At 42.1% G+C, this 18,052-nt stretch overlaps 1 protein-coding gene across 1 annotated transcript; it reads right to left on the bottom strand.

Moving 5' to 3' along the window:
* Positions 1–1,730: 1,730 nt before the first annotated feature.
* nmur3 (neuromedin U receptor 3) lies at positions 1,731–5,699 on the bottom strand (the record flags this gene model as incomplete). The annotated part of the gene is made up of 2 exons (XM_079266411.1): positions 1,731–2,149; positions 4,874–5,699. 2 exons carry the CDS (start codon positions 5,697–5,699, stop codon positions 1,731–1,733), a joined length of 1,245 nt encoding a protein of 414 aa, XP_079122537.1.
* Positions 5,700–18,052: the final 12,353 nt, after the last annotated feature.

Raw genomic sequence — 18,052 nt, 5'->3', positions numbered from 1 at the left:
TACTATGAATTAACTAAGCTTGTGGCATGTAGAATCAGGACTTTAAAGCTCCACATGAATATGCATCACTTCTATTTAAATGCAGATGTTGCCACGGAATGGAACTGTTAATTTAATGTCAAGAAGCACGCACAAAGATGGAAAATATTGTGGCGCCCCAATTCGAGCCGATGAAAGCACAGAGAGGCTTTTGGTTGCATGTGTGACTCACTGCTATTTTAGCCCTAACAATGGACTCCAATTGGTCTCAACCTCTAACACCAAGAAGAAGAATACACTGCTCTGACTGAAAATGACAGATTCAAGCTTACAGAAGTAACCCCTATGGCCAAGGCCGATGTTTTACCGCTCATATTAGATCATGTGTCTGAATATATGATGGAAATGGGATAGACATTAAAAATGTACCAGGTGCAGCGAGTACAATTGAGGCAATGTGAAGAAGTAAATCTACTGTGTCCACTTCATTTGGCTGTGGATGGAAATATTGAAACTGCCATTCAACTATGAAATGCTATGTTGTCAAGGCCGACAGATTTAAGCTTATTCTGATGGACGGTTTGGAGGAAAAGTGCAATCATGGCTCATGCAGTATTGTAATCCAACAAAACTAACATGTGAAGTACACCCTTTGTTGATTCTCTGTTTTTGTTGAGGCTTGCTGTTTGAGATAAATGACGCCTTCCACAAAGCAACAATTACACAATACAATCATGATGATTTCTGCATTCATATGTCAGTCATCAAAGAAACAGAACACGATAATAATAGCTACGTGTGGACAGCTTCAACATATATTTATTTTAAATCAGGCATTTCACAATCGCCAAAATCTTTTTTTTTTTATTTTGCAATCACTTTGAACAAGGGCTGAATCAATGAAATGTCGTGCATGAGAACAATTTGGAAAATCTCGCAGTGAAGCATTACAGTCTTTGTTCACAGGAAGAAGCAGTTGACCTGTTTTTGCTGCCTGGCAACATATCAATTTTCCAAATACAAAAAAAACCAAAAACAAGAACAACATGCATCATTTAGATTGGATTGTCCCAGTGTCCCCCAGGATTGACCTTCTGAGGCATACAGCACTCACAGAATAAGACAGCAGGTGAAATATGCAGGCACTGTTGAATAATATGCTTCATAGCAAACAAACTCATCAAAACTTCACGTACAGGCTATTGAATGACATGTAACATAACCATTCAAAACCTTTGAGAAACGGCTTCACTTTCTCACAGGAGAATCTCAATACCACTGGAGCTAGCAGACAGTTACCTTAGCATCAAGACAGGAAACAAGGGATATGAATCCGTAAATTAAATCTCACAAATGAACACGTTACATCTCTTTGTTTAATGCGTACAAAGTGTATAAACATCTTTTTGGTCTCATAAAACCCAGACTTGTCGTTTTGTGAAGGAAACACAAGTCTCTAGCTTCACCACTTGTTTATATGATGTCGGTTAGCATCGTAAAGCAAAATCTCATTTTATTGGAGACATTGATGGAACTGTTCCCCAGTTCAAAATGAGTCATTTTGCAAGAGAGACAAGAGAGATCTTTCTGAAAAATACTCATGATCTAACACTTCACATTTAGCATGTAACACGAGATAAATTAATAATTAACATAAGGAGACATTAAAATGTATTTTTCATTTGACTGTGTCCAAATTGTCCAACTATGGTTTCTCTGTTGCTTGTGAGTTTATTCAAATCTAGTCTAAGTTAGAACACAGAGGTCTCTTTAAATGCACATGTGAGGATTGCAGTGTCCATGCTCAGTGTCATGTTAGGAGACAGCAAAGGGATGCAAGTGTTGGAGTCCTTCCCTTCAGCCTGAGCTCTGCCACTTGAGACAGAGGTTTCCACTAAAATCTTAGGGAATGGTGTCGAATCTCGGACAGAATTGTTATCCTCCGTCCGGGAGCAAACGAGTTCTCGGAAACACTCCCTGAACCGCGTGGAGAGCAGGCTGTAGATGATGGGGTTGACTGCGGAGCTGAGGTAGAAGAAGACGCCCGACACGATGTGGACGGACTGATAAATGTTGTACATCAAATCGGTCCACTGGCTGATGGAACTCCACAGGAGCCTCTCGATGTGGAAGGGCGCCCAGCAGACTCCAAACACTGCCACCACGATCGCTAGAGGATCAGGCCGAAGAGAATGAGGCGGATTACAATGTATTTATTTTTGTTGCATGTCAAACACTTTTCTTTGTTGCTGCTCTCAATTATTTATAGAGTAGTGATGACGTTGGTACCCTTATGGGCAAGATCAAATTAGATGAAGATACTGGAAAGACAATGGAGCTAAATGCTATAAGAACATCATCCTACAATGGACACTAGTGGGGATCCACATTTACTGCAACACCCTGTTTTTGATATGACAAATGAGCAAAGTTTATCCGTAATAGAAAATGACAATAGACACTTCAGTACACTCCTTCATAACACCTCCTGAGGGCCATGGGAAGACCAAATAGTTCTCTCACTGCATTTTTTTCTGCATTTTTGATGATATTGTAAGAAGAATGAGTGTCAATCTCAATGTACAGTGTTGTAGTCTAAATTATGTTGGTTTTTAGGAGTTTTGATAGACCACTTTAAGATGCAAAGTGTTCTCATGCTATGAGCATTGATGTCATGTAGCTACATTGCATGTATTTGCTGATGCAGTAGAAAAAACTGAGGCCTTTTACTTTCAATCCTGTATCTAAAAATGTAATTTTGAAAAGTCACAAGGTGCATATGACACCAACACAGAGGAACTGAGAATATCAATTCATTGAGAAAATAACCGGCAGATTATTCAAATATTAAAATAATTGTTTGCAGCCTTTGCTCACTGACTTCAACTCACTCTCAATCAGGTTGCTTTAATGTCTTTGAAGCAACTGACTAGTTGCCACTCCTTTCCACAGTGGCTGCTGTTTCACGAAAGCAGTGTTGTGTCCCTTTAACAGCCACAATATATCCCCCGAAAAATCCCACACATCCTTTAAAGGTGCTGTGTGTAGGATTTGTTTGCATCTAGCAGTAAGGTTGGAGATTGCAACCAAATAAAACGTGTCCTGTATGCTCAGCATGTAGGAAAACTACATTCTCCAACGTGAAAAGGCGAATGGCCCTATAGAAACAGTGTTTGGTTTGTCCCTTCTGGGCTACTGTAAAATCATGGAGGCCGGCTCTGTGAAACATAAACTCAACGATTATTGGCAGATAATGGCGACAAAGCACTTCCATTCCTCTCTTAAATCTTAAAATGATCTCACTGAAGGAGGTGCCGCAGGCTGTTTGGCTGTTGATGACGGCGGGCATATGGCATCAAGTGACTGACTTAGCTTTGTTGGGAGCTTGTTGGCTCATCATCACACATTGAGAGCTATTTATAAATGTGAGTGGCAAACATTTGACGCTTAGTCTCTTTTTTTTACCAACAAGAGAGTTTGTGAGAAGTTTATTCACTTTTTCCGTTGGAGTCGAGCTTAACGGTCGGGGGGAAAAAATCCTTTTATTCTACGTTCTTTGGCAGAATCACATTTATATTCGGATTCATCTTGTTCCAGCTCTTCTTCACTGAATCTATATGATGTTTAGACTGGGTGAAATATTCAAACCCAAAGCGAAATACCTCGGACGATTTGTACATTTCATGTCTGTCTGACGTGTACTTTTGGAGACTTTTGATCTTCGCTGGAGCTCTTGCAAGTAGTTCTGTAAGTGTGACCACAATGAGTTCAAACTCAAACCGATGCTAACATGTTGATGTTTTTGCATACAATGTTGACTTTGTTCTCCATCTTAGTTTAGCCTGTTAGCGTGCTAACATTTACCAATTAGCTCTAAACACCAAGAGAAGCTGAGGCTGATGGGAATGTCATCAGTTTAATTTAAAGCTACAAGGAAGTTTAACTGAAGGTGGTAGTGTTTCCCGAATCAGAATCACAACTGTTTATTGCCGAGTAAGTTACGTATACAAGGGATTTGACTAAGTGAATGGTGCATAACAGTAAACACAGTGCAATAGTATGAGACATCATTTCAAAAATGACATTACAAGTTGCAAAATAAAAGAACAATATGTTAAAACAAGTATATTATTAAAGTGGCAATTGTATATTAATAGAGAGAAGATGTGCAAGGGTGTGTAACTAAGAAATTGTCCTGGGGATGCAAGTGTCTGAGTCAGTGGGGGTCATGGGCTTTATTGATGAAGCCAGCTGCGAGCACCAGATTCCCTTTAGCAAACCGCTCATTTCACTGCAGCATGGTTTGACAGTCTTCCCCGCTCAGTCCTGGTTCTTTACAATGTTTGCTGTTTTGTTTTAAGTCTGTTCTCTGTGTTTTTATGTGACTCACAGTTGTGTTTTCTTGGCAAGATAATCAACTATTTTTATAACAGTAAATTGGCTGTAGAAATACCTGACCTATCAAGACCATGCATGCTCTAACCTTGGCGGTTATGTGAGATTTCATCGCTTACAGTAAGCGACTGATTCAGGAAATATGTTTTCATGTCCTTTAAGATGTCTCATTGCAATTTAATACCACCTACTAAAATCTTTTGATGACGGATATATCAATCTAGAATGAAACTCCTCATACAGAAAAGAAGGAATTAATTCATTTGGAGTAAGGTGGGGTAGGTGGACTGTAAGAACTACATCGAACCTCATCAAGCCCCAGTGGAGGATGTGACTCACACAAAGAATAGACAGTTCTCTGGTATTATTTGCTCTGTGATTTCATGTCTTTAGGTATGTGCCTTCGCATTAATATCATAGATTAGAGGGTATATGCCGCCCAACCATGACAACATTTCACGGCAATAACCATGTTTTCTGAAGAGACAAAATAACTCACAGAGCATCTTGTTGATCTGTCTCCTGCGCCCGTTCCCACTCATCTTCCTTCGAATGATACTGCTACAGTTCCTCGCCAGGTTCCCGCCGGGCTGCCGCCTTTCCCGGCACAAGTGAAGGCCCATCACCAGGTACAGCACGCTAATCACCACCATGGGCACAAAGTAGAAGCACACAGTGGTGATCTGCATGAGCATGTTATAGATCCACAGGGGCTTCAGCACAGTGCATATAGCCGACTCCTCCATTCTCTCTGGGAGGTAGAAGATCCCGTGCAGGGAGGTGTTGGGGATGGCACATGTCATCGAAACCGCCCACACAATGGCGATGACCCGCTTGGCGTGCTGTTTGGTCGACAGGTATAGCGTTTTGAGCGGGTACACCACGGCTATATACCTCTCCACGCTGAGAGCCGTGACGTTGAGGATCGAGGCAAAGCAGACGGTCTCGAAGAGGAAGGTCTTGAAGTAGCAGCCGCCCTCGCCAAAGGGGAACGGGTAGTTTTGCCAAAGGTCGTAGATCTCCAGAGGCATCCCGAACAACAGCACGAGGAGGTCCGACACGGCCAGGCTCACCAGGTAGAGGTTGGTGGGGTTTCGCATCTTCTTGTGCTTTGCTATCACTGCACATGTGAGCAGATTCCCAGACAAGCCGGTGATGAAGATGAGAAGGTAAACACTGGTGACTGGGAGGAAGAAGGGAGATCGTTTTGGACCCAGAATTTCAAAGAGGTTGTCTTCCATGAACTGGTCGTTGGTGTAATTCCCAGTGGCGTTTAGCGGCATACTGGTGTTGTGGAACAGTGTGGATGCGCAAGAGAGCTCCATTTCAGAGAGGAAAAGTGGAGGATCAACGAGGAGATGTCGATACATCCTGCGCCAATTTCCGGGTTTGTTCACCACCGGGTAAAAGGCTGCTGTAAAAGGAGATAATAGAAAGATGAAACAAAAAGTGCCACCAGAAGAGGATTGCATTCTTCTTTTTCTCGTTTCACAAATACCACTTTTAAACTTAGTGATTCACATAAACTCCCAAACCTAATTATATCTTACGGGCTTGAAAAGTTTTTAATCTTGAACCCTATCTTTTTGTCTATATAACGCATGGCATCTTCATATTCCTTGTTTTAACCAAACATCAATCCAAAAACTCGAATGCATTACGTTTGCAAAATATATGAGTCAAAAAACAGGCACCCTTCATGTCTGGGAAGTTAAATGAAGAGAATGTGTGGAGTTTATGCAGAGAAATCAATGGAACAATTAATCAATTGCGGAAATAATCCCCGATAAAGTTTCTTTCCCTCTTCTAATTGATTAAGCGACTTGAGAGGATCACCTGATGTAGAAATGCATTCCTCATTTATCAAAACACACTTAGCAGTCAATACATGTTGTACACATCTATTTCAACATTATTTTGGGAAGCAACTACTTTATTGTTATTATTGTATTATCATTACAAATTCACTTTTCTATTTTGAAAAGTAGAAACTATTTCCTGTGAGCTAATATGCAGTTAAGCGAACAAGGACACTGCGGTCAGGAACTGCAGCAACATCAGACCTCAATGATGTAATTACTGCCCCTTATGAAAAAATACATTTCATGTTGGTCATGAATTAGGAAGAATAAGTTCAGTGAAGAAAACAAATCAACCTCATATGCAAATGATAATTCCCCCCGCCTGTTGATCATTGCTTTTACTGCCACACTAATATGGTGGAACTCATTATCATCAGAAGACTGACTGTTACACTGGCGTGCAATTGGCATTACACACGGCAGATGCTACTGACTTCTTCTAGAAGGTTAATTATGCCCTCCACATTTCATGCATCACCCTGCAAATCCAAGGTGTCAATTATTATGATATGAGGACTATCGTTTAGGAACATATTTAATGTCAGTTTGTCAAATACTTAACAGCATCCGTGAAAAAGCACACACAAAAAAAGATGTTAATACAGTTTACGGTATATGTATGAACTTCATCATCCTATAGTTGTTGTTGAAAATATTTACAACATAAATAAACCTCACCTTGACGCTGCTGGTGTGCGACCCGCTCCTTAAAATGCGCTCTGATTGTGTTTGTAAATGAGGAAGCAAAACGAAGAACGCTGCAGAAAATATATTTAAATAAACACCGAACGCAAAAGTTGTTGACGCGCTTCCGGTCGCTACAGAGGAGAGGAGACTGAAGGAGGACTGCCAGAGAATGAACCGGAGAGATGTACGAGAGAGCTGTACGAGAGAGAGAGAGAGAGAGAGAGAGAGAGAGAGAGAGAGAGAGAGAGAGAGAGAGAGAGAGAGAGAGAGAGAGAGAGAGAGAGAGAGAGAGAGAGAGAGAGAGAGAGAGAGAGAGAGAGAGAGAGAGAGAGAGAGAGAGAGAGAGAGAGAGAGGTTTAATATCTCTTTATTTGTTTGTGTTAAGTTCCATTTACAGAGTTCTACTGTTACTCAAAACAAACCGAAACTGTTTCAGAACACGATACGTTATCATTTAAAACTGTTCAACAAATACGGTCCAGCAAACATAAACGTGTCTTTAATTGTCTGTAGGCTGAGATCTGACTCTCACTTAGTGCCCACTTTGTCCAGTTCTTTGTTCACTTTGTGAACTATTTTCTTGAGTCTGTATCCTTCCTGCTTCGTGAGCCCTCCTCTGTCCTTGCTCCTCATGTGAGATCTGGCAGAGCTGGAGAGCTGCTCCTTGTCCGAGAGGTAGTCCTCCACTCTGACTTTTCTCACGTTCTTACTCCTCCTCAGAAACTCCTGTATCTCCTCCACGCTGTAGCCTCCAGAGCCCCGAGAGCTGCCAGCACCGTGTGTAGAGGGCTCACTGTTTACAGCAGAGTTCTCCTCCTGACTGGGCTCAGAGTCCTCCCAACCCGACTCAGGGTCCTCTTCCGGCCTGGACTCACACTCGGCTGCTCCTCCACTGTCTGTAGTTGCCACTTTCTTCGCCTGTGAGCTTCCTCTGTCTCTTCCCTGTTTCCTCTTCAGCTGAGGGGCCTTGAGCTGCTCCTCGTCTGCTTCCATGGCCACCTCCCTACCTGCCTCCACCTGTCCTCCAGTACTCTCCCTCACCTGCTGTACCCCACCTGTCACCTCCACTCTCACCTCCTGAGCCCCACCCTTCACCTCCACTCTCCCCTCCTGAGCCCCACCCGTCTCCTCCCCCCTCACCTCCTGAGCCCCACCCGTCACCTCCACCCTCCCCTCCTGAGCCCCACCCGTCATCTCCCCCCTCACCTCCTGAGCCCCACCCGTCTTCTCCACCCTCACCTCCTGAGCCCCACCCGTCACCTCCACCCTCCCCTCCTGAGCCCCACCCGTCACCTCCACCCTCCCCTCCTGAGCCCCACCCGTCACCTCCCCCCTCACCTCCTGAGCCCCACCTGTCACCTCCACTCTCACCTCCTGAGCCCCACCCGTCACCTCCACCCTCCCCTCCTGAGCCCCACCCGTCACCTCCCCCCTCACCTCCTGAGCCCCACCCGTCACCTCCACTCTCACCTCCTGAGCCCCACCCGTCACCTCCACCCTCCCCTCCTGAGCCCCACCTGCCTCCTCCACTCTCACTACCTGAGCCCCACCCGTCTCCTCCACCCTCGCCGCCTGTGCTCCACTTGTTCCCTCTTGTCCGTCCTGCTTGTCCCCTCTGTCCTCAGTACCTCTCCGGTTCTGGTCGTTGTTTGAGCTTTGTTCCCCAGGACAAACTCTGCTCATATGTCCGACTCTCCCACAGCTGTAACATTTAAAATCGTTCGTCTTTGCAAAGATGACGTAGTCAAAGTCGTCCACTGTGATCTTGAAGCTGAGGTTGACCACTCTGCTCCTGTCGCTGGGGATCATGAAGACATGTCTCCTGTGAGACAACACGTGCTGCAACAGCGGAGACTGAAATCCAGAGGACACCCTCCTAACCGTAGACACCACCTTCCCATGTTTGGACAGCTCTTTGACGATGGCATCATTCTTTATGAATGGCGGCACGTTGGACACAGTGACTTGCACCTCAGGTGAGGCGAGAGCATACGTGGGCAGGAAGTGCTCACCGATGGAGATCCCGTTTATCAACACCACTTCCGCAAGTTCGATACTGTCCAGAAAAATGACCACAGCGCTGTTCATCCGCGCTGCGGACTTCACGTGGCTGTGCCCGACAATCTCACCCACTGCCAGACTGAGCTCCTCCACGGAATACCCGAACAGCGGCGGGATCTTCACGCCGTGTTCCCTGGTTAGCTCCGTCAGGCGCATGCTAGCGGTTAGCACGCCGACAGCACCTGCTGCCCGGCTGCACTCCGCTCACAAAAAAAAAGACCCAAAAACCCGATAAAAGTACGCAAACAAAACCTGTGAACCCTGCACACCCCACTACACCATCATACCCAACATTACCCAACGAAGAGAAATGTCGAAAAACACGTTAATTATCGCTCTCAAAACTCCGCTCCTGCAGCTCCGCACACGTCCTGCCACTCAGAGAGAGAGAGAGAGAGAGAGAGAGAGAGAGAGAGAGAGAGAGAGAGAGAGAGAGAGAGACCCCCAGAAATCTGCAGTATATTCTGTGTAAAAATGTGACTCACAAAAAATGTCCAAAAATTCCTAAATTTAGCGAAAGTAAATATGAGGCCAAAGTTAGTCTTTTTAAATACAAAGTCTTTATGTTACTGTCTCCCAGGCTGTTGTCATTCACTGTTAGTATCTCTACCTACGTTAAGTAATGCAGTATCATTTTTTACATCACCCACAGTTATCAATTCACATGCAATGTACGTAATTGCAAGCTGGAGCAGGTCACGTAATATAAATTGCGGCACAGTCTGCATAGGGAGGAGGTCAGGGTGGATGGTGGCCGTTGTTTGTGTACCGCATGGAACCAGAAGTCAGCGTTGACTGAATTGTCACGTGACGTTCACACTTTGTACAAGATTGGGAGTATTTTTGTTACCTCTTAACATGGCGATAGCTGAGGCCACGGCTCGCAGCTAACGCTGCTAACAGCGCAATCTACGGCAAAAGTGCTGACAGAGCTAACAGTGTTTACCTAAGCGGGTAAACACTGGAGGGTGGACGCAATGCTTCCACTATGCTGCTGCCCCTTTAAAGTAACACCACTTCCATAGTTATTTGAACCCAAACCAAGAGCTTTTTCGAGACCTAGCCGAGTAGTTTTGTTGCCTAAACAGTGCAGGGGCTTGTACAGGCGCACTGATGGCCACATTTGTGCTTGAAAACAAAATGAAAAAAGGCCACATGCCTGCACGCAAGGACACCGATTTTGAGTTTTTGCTGCATTATTTTGAATGCCCTCCAGCTATGCAAAGGGATACCATGACTAAATAATTTAAACCAAGCCTAAATACAGAAAACCCAGAATTTCTTATCAAGGCTGTTCCAAAGAACTTTATTTTGAATTGCTGGAATACTTGTGTGGAGACTGAGTTGTGTGTCCTCTGGTAGAATTAGCTGGAACTACAGGAGTAGTTTGAAAGCTTGACATCACAGAACGTTTCCCAGAGTTGCATCTTAAAATCTATTGTGTAAAATTGAAATGTCATATTAAAGCAGCCATTTAATGGAGGCTGCAAATATATGCCATTTAGCATCTAGTTTTCTAAAGTCATTATATCTGTAACATAGCTGCAATCAAAGCTAAACAAACAACGATTCAACTGGAACTCATTATGTTTGTAATTGAATTGTTAATAAACCCATCCGTCTGGACAAATGGCTGTAGACTTCTTCCCTGCACGATGATGTTGGTCACGTTGTCATGAGCAATGTTGCCACCGTGCTTTTTAAACAGATCCAGCGCACTGGAGGAGGCAATCAAAGTAGGATCGCACAGATTTCTATCAGCAGCAGAAGGATCGTTTTTCATTCTAACGACTATGTGACCTGACGAGCAGAGTTACGGTTATCCACAAAATGCAACATTGCATTTAGCCAAAGAAACACTCATTCAGTTCTCCTGAAGGTTTTTTTGTTTTCAGATGTTTGAAAAGTTGCAGGACTTGGTCTTATCCAAAATTAATTCTTCAGCGTATGCTGCCCAAAAGTTGATATCGATACGTATTGTGTATAGAACAAAAGGCTATTGATACAGTAGATGGATAGAAATACTGTGATTCTGAATAACCCCAGCTACTTTAAAACGCACCATCATTTAAATTCTGGTTAAATGGTAACCTTCCTAGCTTTCTACCGGTACCCACTTTCACATGTTTTTGTGTGTTAAGTGACTAAAAGGGACCAAAAAACGTTTTAATTGTTCCAGTATTGAGCGTGAACGCTGTGAGCAGCAACCACGAAAAGAATGCTTGTTTTCGCCACTGACATGCTCAGATTGTTATTATAAGTGCCTGACAACATTGTGGAATGGACCCTATGGAGAAATAAAATGTTGCACCCACCGCCAGCTTGGGAGGGCAGAAGAAGAAAGGAAAGCGCCCACAGGAGCCTTAATAGTCTCCCCCAGAAAACCAGAGCAGTGAATGAATTGTGTTGTTATGTTGTTGCTGTTGAACTCTCGTTTGATGTCAACTCAGCTAAAGTAAAAGCTGCCTCACTAAAGAGGATATAGTTCTCAGTTTGCTGCCAGTCTGCAGTCCTTGAAGGCAGTTATTAATGTGGCTTTAGCTGTTTGTGTGTTTCATGCCAACATTTTAAAAAGACGTGTGGGTTGCAAATAAAGTACAGTAGGTGTTGAAGTATTAACATTCTTTAATATAACTTAAACCAATCCTTTCCTTTCAAACGTACTAATAGCATTACAAGTAAAAAATTCTAGTTCCAAAAGCAAAACTAACAAATAAATTATTCTCAGTTTATATATCTTCACTTACAAACTTGATTTTTGATTGCAGTGCGAGAAATTTTCTTTTAAGACATTTTTTGTTTGTTTGCGTAATAAAGACACAAATATACCTTCATAATAACTTGTATATGACTCGAGCACAACTTGCTAAATTGACATGTATAAACAATTTGAATATTCAACAGTCATGTCGGGACAAGAGACGGAAGAAATCATTTGTAGCCTTTGAGAACAACACTGCATCAATGCTATTGATGGGTTGACCTGACAAAAACAAGAAGCTGTTTACCAAATGGATCGATATTTTTCTGTCATGAAACACGATGGGAAATAAATGGTCACAGACGGCATTGTCCTGCAATATCTCATGTCAGCAAGAGTCTATGTTTCGTTGACGGCAGCGGTTGAATAAGCAGGTGCTCTTTCAGCTTTACAAACACAGTTATTGCCCTCGACACCTAAGGGCGCCAACAGAGGGCACAGTACGTCCAGGTTGTATCAGACCGCGCACACATCCAGAGTCAAGACAAAGTAACGTGTGAGTGTGTGTGTGTGTGTGTGTGTGTGGGTGTGTGCATGACAGTGTCATTTATGACCAGATGTATTAATGTATTCAAATGAATCATAAAACAGGGTTCCATATCGAACACTGTAGATAAAACATATCAGTGGATAGTCTGGCATTTCAATTGAAATGTAGCCCTACTTATTTACATTTGAAAAAAGTGCTACATATCCAAAAGGTCGATGGACACTTTAGTGTTAACACACTGTGGTGCACTTCTGGTCTGAGGCTGTTTGTCCCGGCCTGCACAGAGGGCAGACCTCAAACTCATCCGACACCTTTAGGATGAAATGAAGGCAGGCTTCATCGCCCAACACATGTGGCCAAACTCACGAGACTGTTATTGCAGCAAAGTAATGCCCAAAGTATGAGAACTTAATATTTAACCATGCCATATGGCTGCAGTGATCGGGTATCCACATACGTTTGGCTGTGCAATTTATGCAGGTTTTCCTGGTGTTGATGCTACTGAGCATAACAATATGTGGTGTGACGCACTTTGGGTCCTCCTCCGAACAAGTACGTGACGTTTGATTTGAAGTTCAAATGCAGGAGATGTAACCCACTTTCATTGATGTTCTTTGTGCCACAAAGTATTACTTCTGCATACGTCTGGCGGGATTATGCTCCCATTATTGAGGCTAAGGAGGTCTCTAAGTTTGTAACTCTTTTGACACATTTTGAATGTGCACATTCATAGAAACTCAGTTAAGCACGTTGCCCAGTTTTTACATTCCAATGCTTTCTTCTGCAAGGCGTGCGGTAAATGTCCTCCTCGGTCCATGCTGTCATGATTCACAAGAAATGGCAGGCAGAGTAGTACATGTGACAAAGTGCACTGAGACATCACGTTAAAACTTAAATGAAAGTGTAATAAATGTAGAAGACTACGTCACACCTGGTGCACTGAAGAGACAGCAGGGCCATTCATCTTGCATGACACGGCCACATCTTGCAGCACTTCCTCTTATCTTCATCATAAGGATGGGTTTTCACAAGCTTTTGAAAAAACCTCCAGGACATACATCAAAAGGACTGAGCTCTTTGAGGCGATGATTTACAGAAAAAACACAACAATCGGGATTGTCTGCCTGAATATAAAATTAGATGAATGCACAAACCTGCATGACAGAAAGCAGCTTTTTTGGTCAATCACTTAGGATTGAATCATATGAGAATGAATCATGCAGAGTGGTGCAGCCATCAGCTCATGGACCTTGATTGAAACATCAAAGGCTTTAATGGGTTTATCTTTTTAAGAGGCCAGCAATCTCAAATCAATTTATGTCCGAGTGGCTGTTTTTTTATTAACCAGGGCAACGCAGGACATTAACTGACAGGGCTTTTTATGGGTTGACATAGTGACACATAAAATCTGAAATCCATACAATTCACTTGATCTCCATTTGAAAGAGCTTTTTTAAACTCATGAAACTATCTAATTACAAAGGAATGAGACTTTATTTCTTCTTCTCCCTCTTCTTCTTCTCCTTCTCTTTCTTCTCCTTCTTCTTCTTCTCCTTCTTCTTGTTCTTCTCCTTCTTCTTCTTCTTCTCCTCCTTCTCCTTCTCCTTCTCCTTCTTCTCCTTCTTCTTCTCCTTCTTCTTCTTCTTCTTCTTCTTCTTCTCCTCCTTCTTCTCCTTCTCCTCCTTCTCCTTCTCCTTCTCCTTCTTCTCCTTCTTCTTCTTCTTCTTCTTCTTCTCCTCCTTCTTCTCCTTCTCTTCTTCTCCTCCTTCTTCTCCTTCTCTTCTTCTTTTTCTTCTTCTCCTTCTTCTTCTTCTTCTTCTTCTTCTTCTTCTCCTTCTTCTCCTTCTCTTTCTTCTTCTTCTTGTCCTTCTTCTCCATCTCTTTCTTCTTCTTCTTGTCCTTCTTCTTCTTCTTCTTTTTCTTCTCCTTCTCTTTCTTCTTCTTCTTCTCCTTCTCCTCCTTCTTCTCCTTCTTCTTCTTCTGCTTCACTTTGATCCCGAATATAATCTGTACCTCAGATACTGTTGCAGCAGTTCCTCTTAAAACACAGATTTTTCAAATCTCTCTCTCTTATCTCTCAATCAGACTTCTTTCAGATCCATTGCAGTCTGTCCCGATGTCAACACACCGAACATATCAGGCAAAGTCTCACCCGGCAGAATCTCTACGGATATCTTGCTACAATATACTATCGTGTGTTCATCGACCAGTGTTTTGGGTCTTGTTTGGGTCACACAAATCAATCAGCTGTGGGCCGAATCGATTTACTTTTATACCGCTTGATAATTACGAGTAATAACTTTTAAATGATCAAATTGTAAATGTCATGCGAGCCAGGACAACACATCATGTTTCCTGTATGCCTCACACCACAACAGAGGACTTTCTGAATACATGTATTGTCATGTACGAGTGGTTATGAGTAAAAATGTATTCATCTTTTCTGTAAAAAACAACAACTGTAGAAATGACCTTCTTAAGATACTGTGGGGTATCCAAAGCACATCTTGCTCAGGGACCCAAGCAACCATTTTCATATTATCTCATATCAGCCCCAAATCCTGCCTATGTGGGTCATCCTCACATCAACAAGTAAATAAACAAACAAAAACACAGGATCAGCCCCACTTTGATGCAAGTGCAGCTGCAGCTGAGTAGGGCACGCGGTCGAGATAATAAGTCACTTCACGGCTCTGATTGCTTTGATGTATGCCTTTGATGTAGTGCACGACTCTGGTGACCTGTGGAAACACAGAGGCTTTCTGACATATTCTGGCAAACCCATTTCTCACCACCGTCTCGTGGCCGACTTGCTAGAAGCCGTACTGCTCCCTGACTGTCAGTGTGAGCATCACATTTCATAACATAACACAAACGCTTCAGATGTTTCAGGTCATTGTGATGTATGCTGTTCAAGAATGACAGACATTGGCTATAAGAGCAAAATGATTTGCCTCATCTAAGCCAGTTTACAAAATGATATATGGGCCCAGACAATTGCAACGTGATCTCTTTTTATTGTTGCGCTAAATTAGCTCACAGCAGAGATAACTTGGCAAAAGGGGGAATAATGTAATTTTATTGATAAATAATGTTTTAATCCTTTTCTTCAACTCCCTCATCAAAGCAAATAAGAACACCACTTAGATACAGTTAGTATAAATGTTGAAGAACATTTTACCTCTCTTTTACTCTGTCAAATTCTCATGAAAACATGATTACGTTGGTAGCTGACATTAGGGAAGGTAAAAGAACTGCAAAAATAAATATTTATTTTGTCTTGGACAGACCAGTAGATCTCACATGTTCAGAGACTAGAATTAAAAGCAGTAATGTGAAGCGCCACTACAAGACAAAGCGTAACTCTTTCGATCAAACCCACTCACATCTGAATGAAGTCACAGAAAGTAAACGATTTAAGAACCGATATGATGAGAATCCTAACACGTTAATACACTGACCAACAATGAGGTTAACAGAGAGAATAGAGCTGAAACAAGTGTATTTTCCTCTGATTAGAAGATTAAGAAAAGATAGTATCGTTTCTTGATTGACGTCACTTCACACCTGAATGAACTGAATTTAAAGCTGAAGGACAACTCAGTTAAATACATTTTTCTAAAATGAAGGACTTTATTTTAAGGGCCAGGTTCCAGCCTGGCTCTGTGAAATCAAACACATTTTCACATTTTCCTCAAGCTTTCTGTTTGTTATGTAATGTCCTTATCCATCTCTTATTTTACTCGAAATGAGAGAACATTTATTTATTATCAGAGTATGAATTATTTATAATTCATCCAGTTCAATTTGAAATTGGACAATAAATATTGTTGAGATCTCCATCTGAAATGATTGAAATTATTCAATTAAACTTTCTTCATTTGATTTGACAGTCAGTTGCTACGTACAGACGTTAATACAACTGTAGGCTACTTCAATATACATCATAGCGCAAGTTAGACATTTATTGTGGATTGTGTTGTAACCCTTTGAGGGACCGAGTTCAACTTGGAAATACTATACTGCAGGGCATTTAAATATAGTCGTGATTTGTCAGAGAATAACTATGGAGCATCAGTTATCTGTAGACCTCAGGGGTTAAGACTAGACTTAAAGAAACAGTTACTGGAAACAAAGTGAAGAAATGACAACACATCACATTTTATTGGTTTAGCATGGTACACAAGAGGGTGCACTGTGTTTCCGTATTTTGTAGGAAATGTATTGTTTGCTGACAATGCATCAAACATGTAGCCGATCAGCTCACTCATTTTGTGTTGCTGGGGAGAGGGAGGAGGGTAGGAACCAGAGTTTCCCAAACTGCAAAGCTGTCACACAGAGATCAGTGTGGTAGGAGGTGAGATCCGAGATGGTGTGGCCTAAGAGGTTCAAGGTGTTTTCTGCTCTTAAATGCAATAATAGTTGTGTTTCCTAATAAACCATGGCAACCAAAGAATGTACAACCAAATGCAGACAATTATAATGGGAAGAACTACAATTGGTAACCAGTAGATTAAAGGAGTGATTTGTACAACCTGTGCTGTGTAGGTAATGACATGTGATGTGAATATGCTGAGCTCACAGTCCAGCAGCACACAAACTGTGACGTGTTTAAACCATGACCACCGCTGCTTCTACCGATAGAACACACAGCAGAAGAGTGAGCCAGAGATCCAAAACATTTTAGGCATTCCACTGTTTAGTCTATAAAGTCCGACTCTGCAACATCTGACTTTTTCCTCCCTATCGACTACGAAAGTTACATTTTTGTGTAGTACTTATGTTATTATAGCTATTTTAGAAACATAGTCTCACAAAACAGGAAAATGGGTTCTTTTATTTGATAAAGGAATCGATTGAATTGACAGATGATTCTGGATGTTTATTACATACTTGGGTGGAATTTCTCACAAATTGATTGTTGTTGATTGTAAAACTCACTGACTGTCTTATTATACTGTTGAACAGAGCTGGAGGTCCGATGTCTGTTTCACCTCGTCTCAGGAGATTTATTTTGCCATGTTGATGTTAACATCTAGCTTGCTACAACATAGAGGTACTGGGAACTCACAAAAACAGCTCGTGTTTTAACCTTACTGAACATTGAACTAAACATGGAGAAGCAGCGTTCAGTTTCTCTGCTCCACATATCTGGAACAAAGTCCCAGAAAGCTGCAGGTCTGCTGAGACCCTCAGCTCATTTAAATCAAGATTGAAGACCTTTCTGTTTGCTGCTGCCTTTAATTGAACCCGATTCAATTAATATATTCATCAATTTCCTGCATTTCTGCATTTTACTGCTGCATTTTATTTCTTTGGGTTTGTAATGTTTTAATGACTGTTTTATTGTTTCAATGAATGTTCTTAATTGTTTTTAAATCTCATTTTCTTTTGCTGATGTTTTGATGCTGAGAATGTGCTGTACAAATAAACCTTCCTTGCTTTACTGATTAATGATAAACCATTTTGGGTAACATGTGTTGATGGTTCGATAAATTGTAAATACTTTAATGGCCATACGAATGGCCAAAGGGGGAATTGTGGTGGAAATGTATCATATGGTTCTTTTAGTTATAACTAGTCTCACTTAAACCTGCATATACCAGCCTAACCCTGTTCCCACGAAAAGGCTGGGAAGCTGGCCTTGGTGGCTGCAGCGGCCAACAACATCTGTGAGGGGAGGGTGAAGGGAGAGGAGACGAGATAACGCGCATATATACTCTGTTTTGTCTTTTTATTGTTGTTAGACCTCCGAACCATCCGTGGGCAAAGAGCTCTATCCATTCAGCTGAATTATTATTGAAGTGTCTGTTCATT

The sequence above is a fragment of the Melanostigma gelatinosum genome (assembly GCF_949748355.1).
Source record: "Melanostigma gelatinosum genome assembly, chromosome: 3".
Classification (NCBI taxonomy): domain Eukaryota; kingdom Metazoa; phylum Chordata; class Actinopteri; order Perciformes; family Zoarcidae; genus Melanostigma; species Melanostigma gelatinosum.
This window is presented reverse-complemented; position numbering and strand designations above follow the sequence as displayed.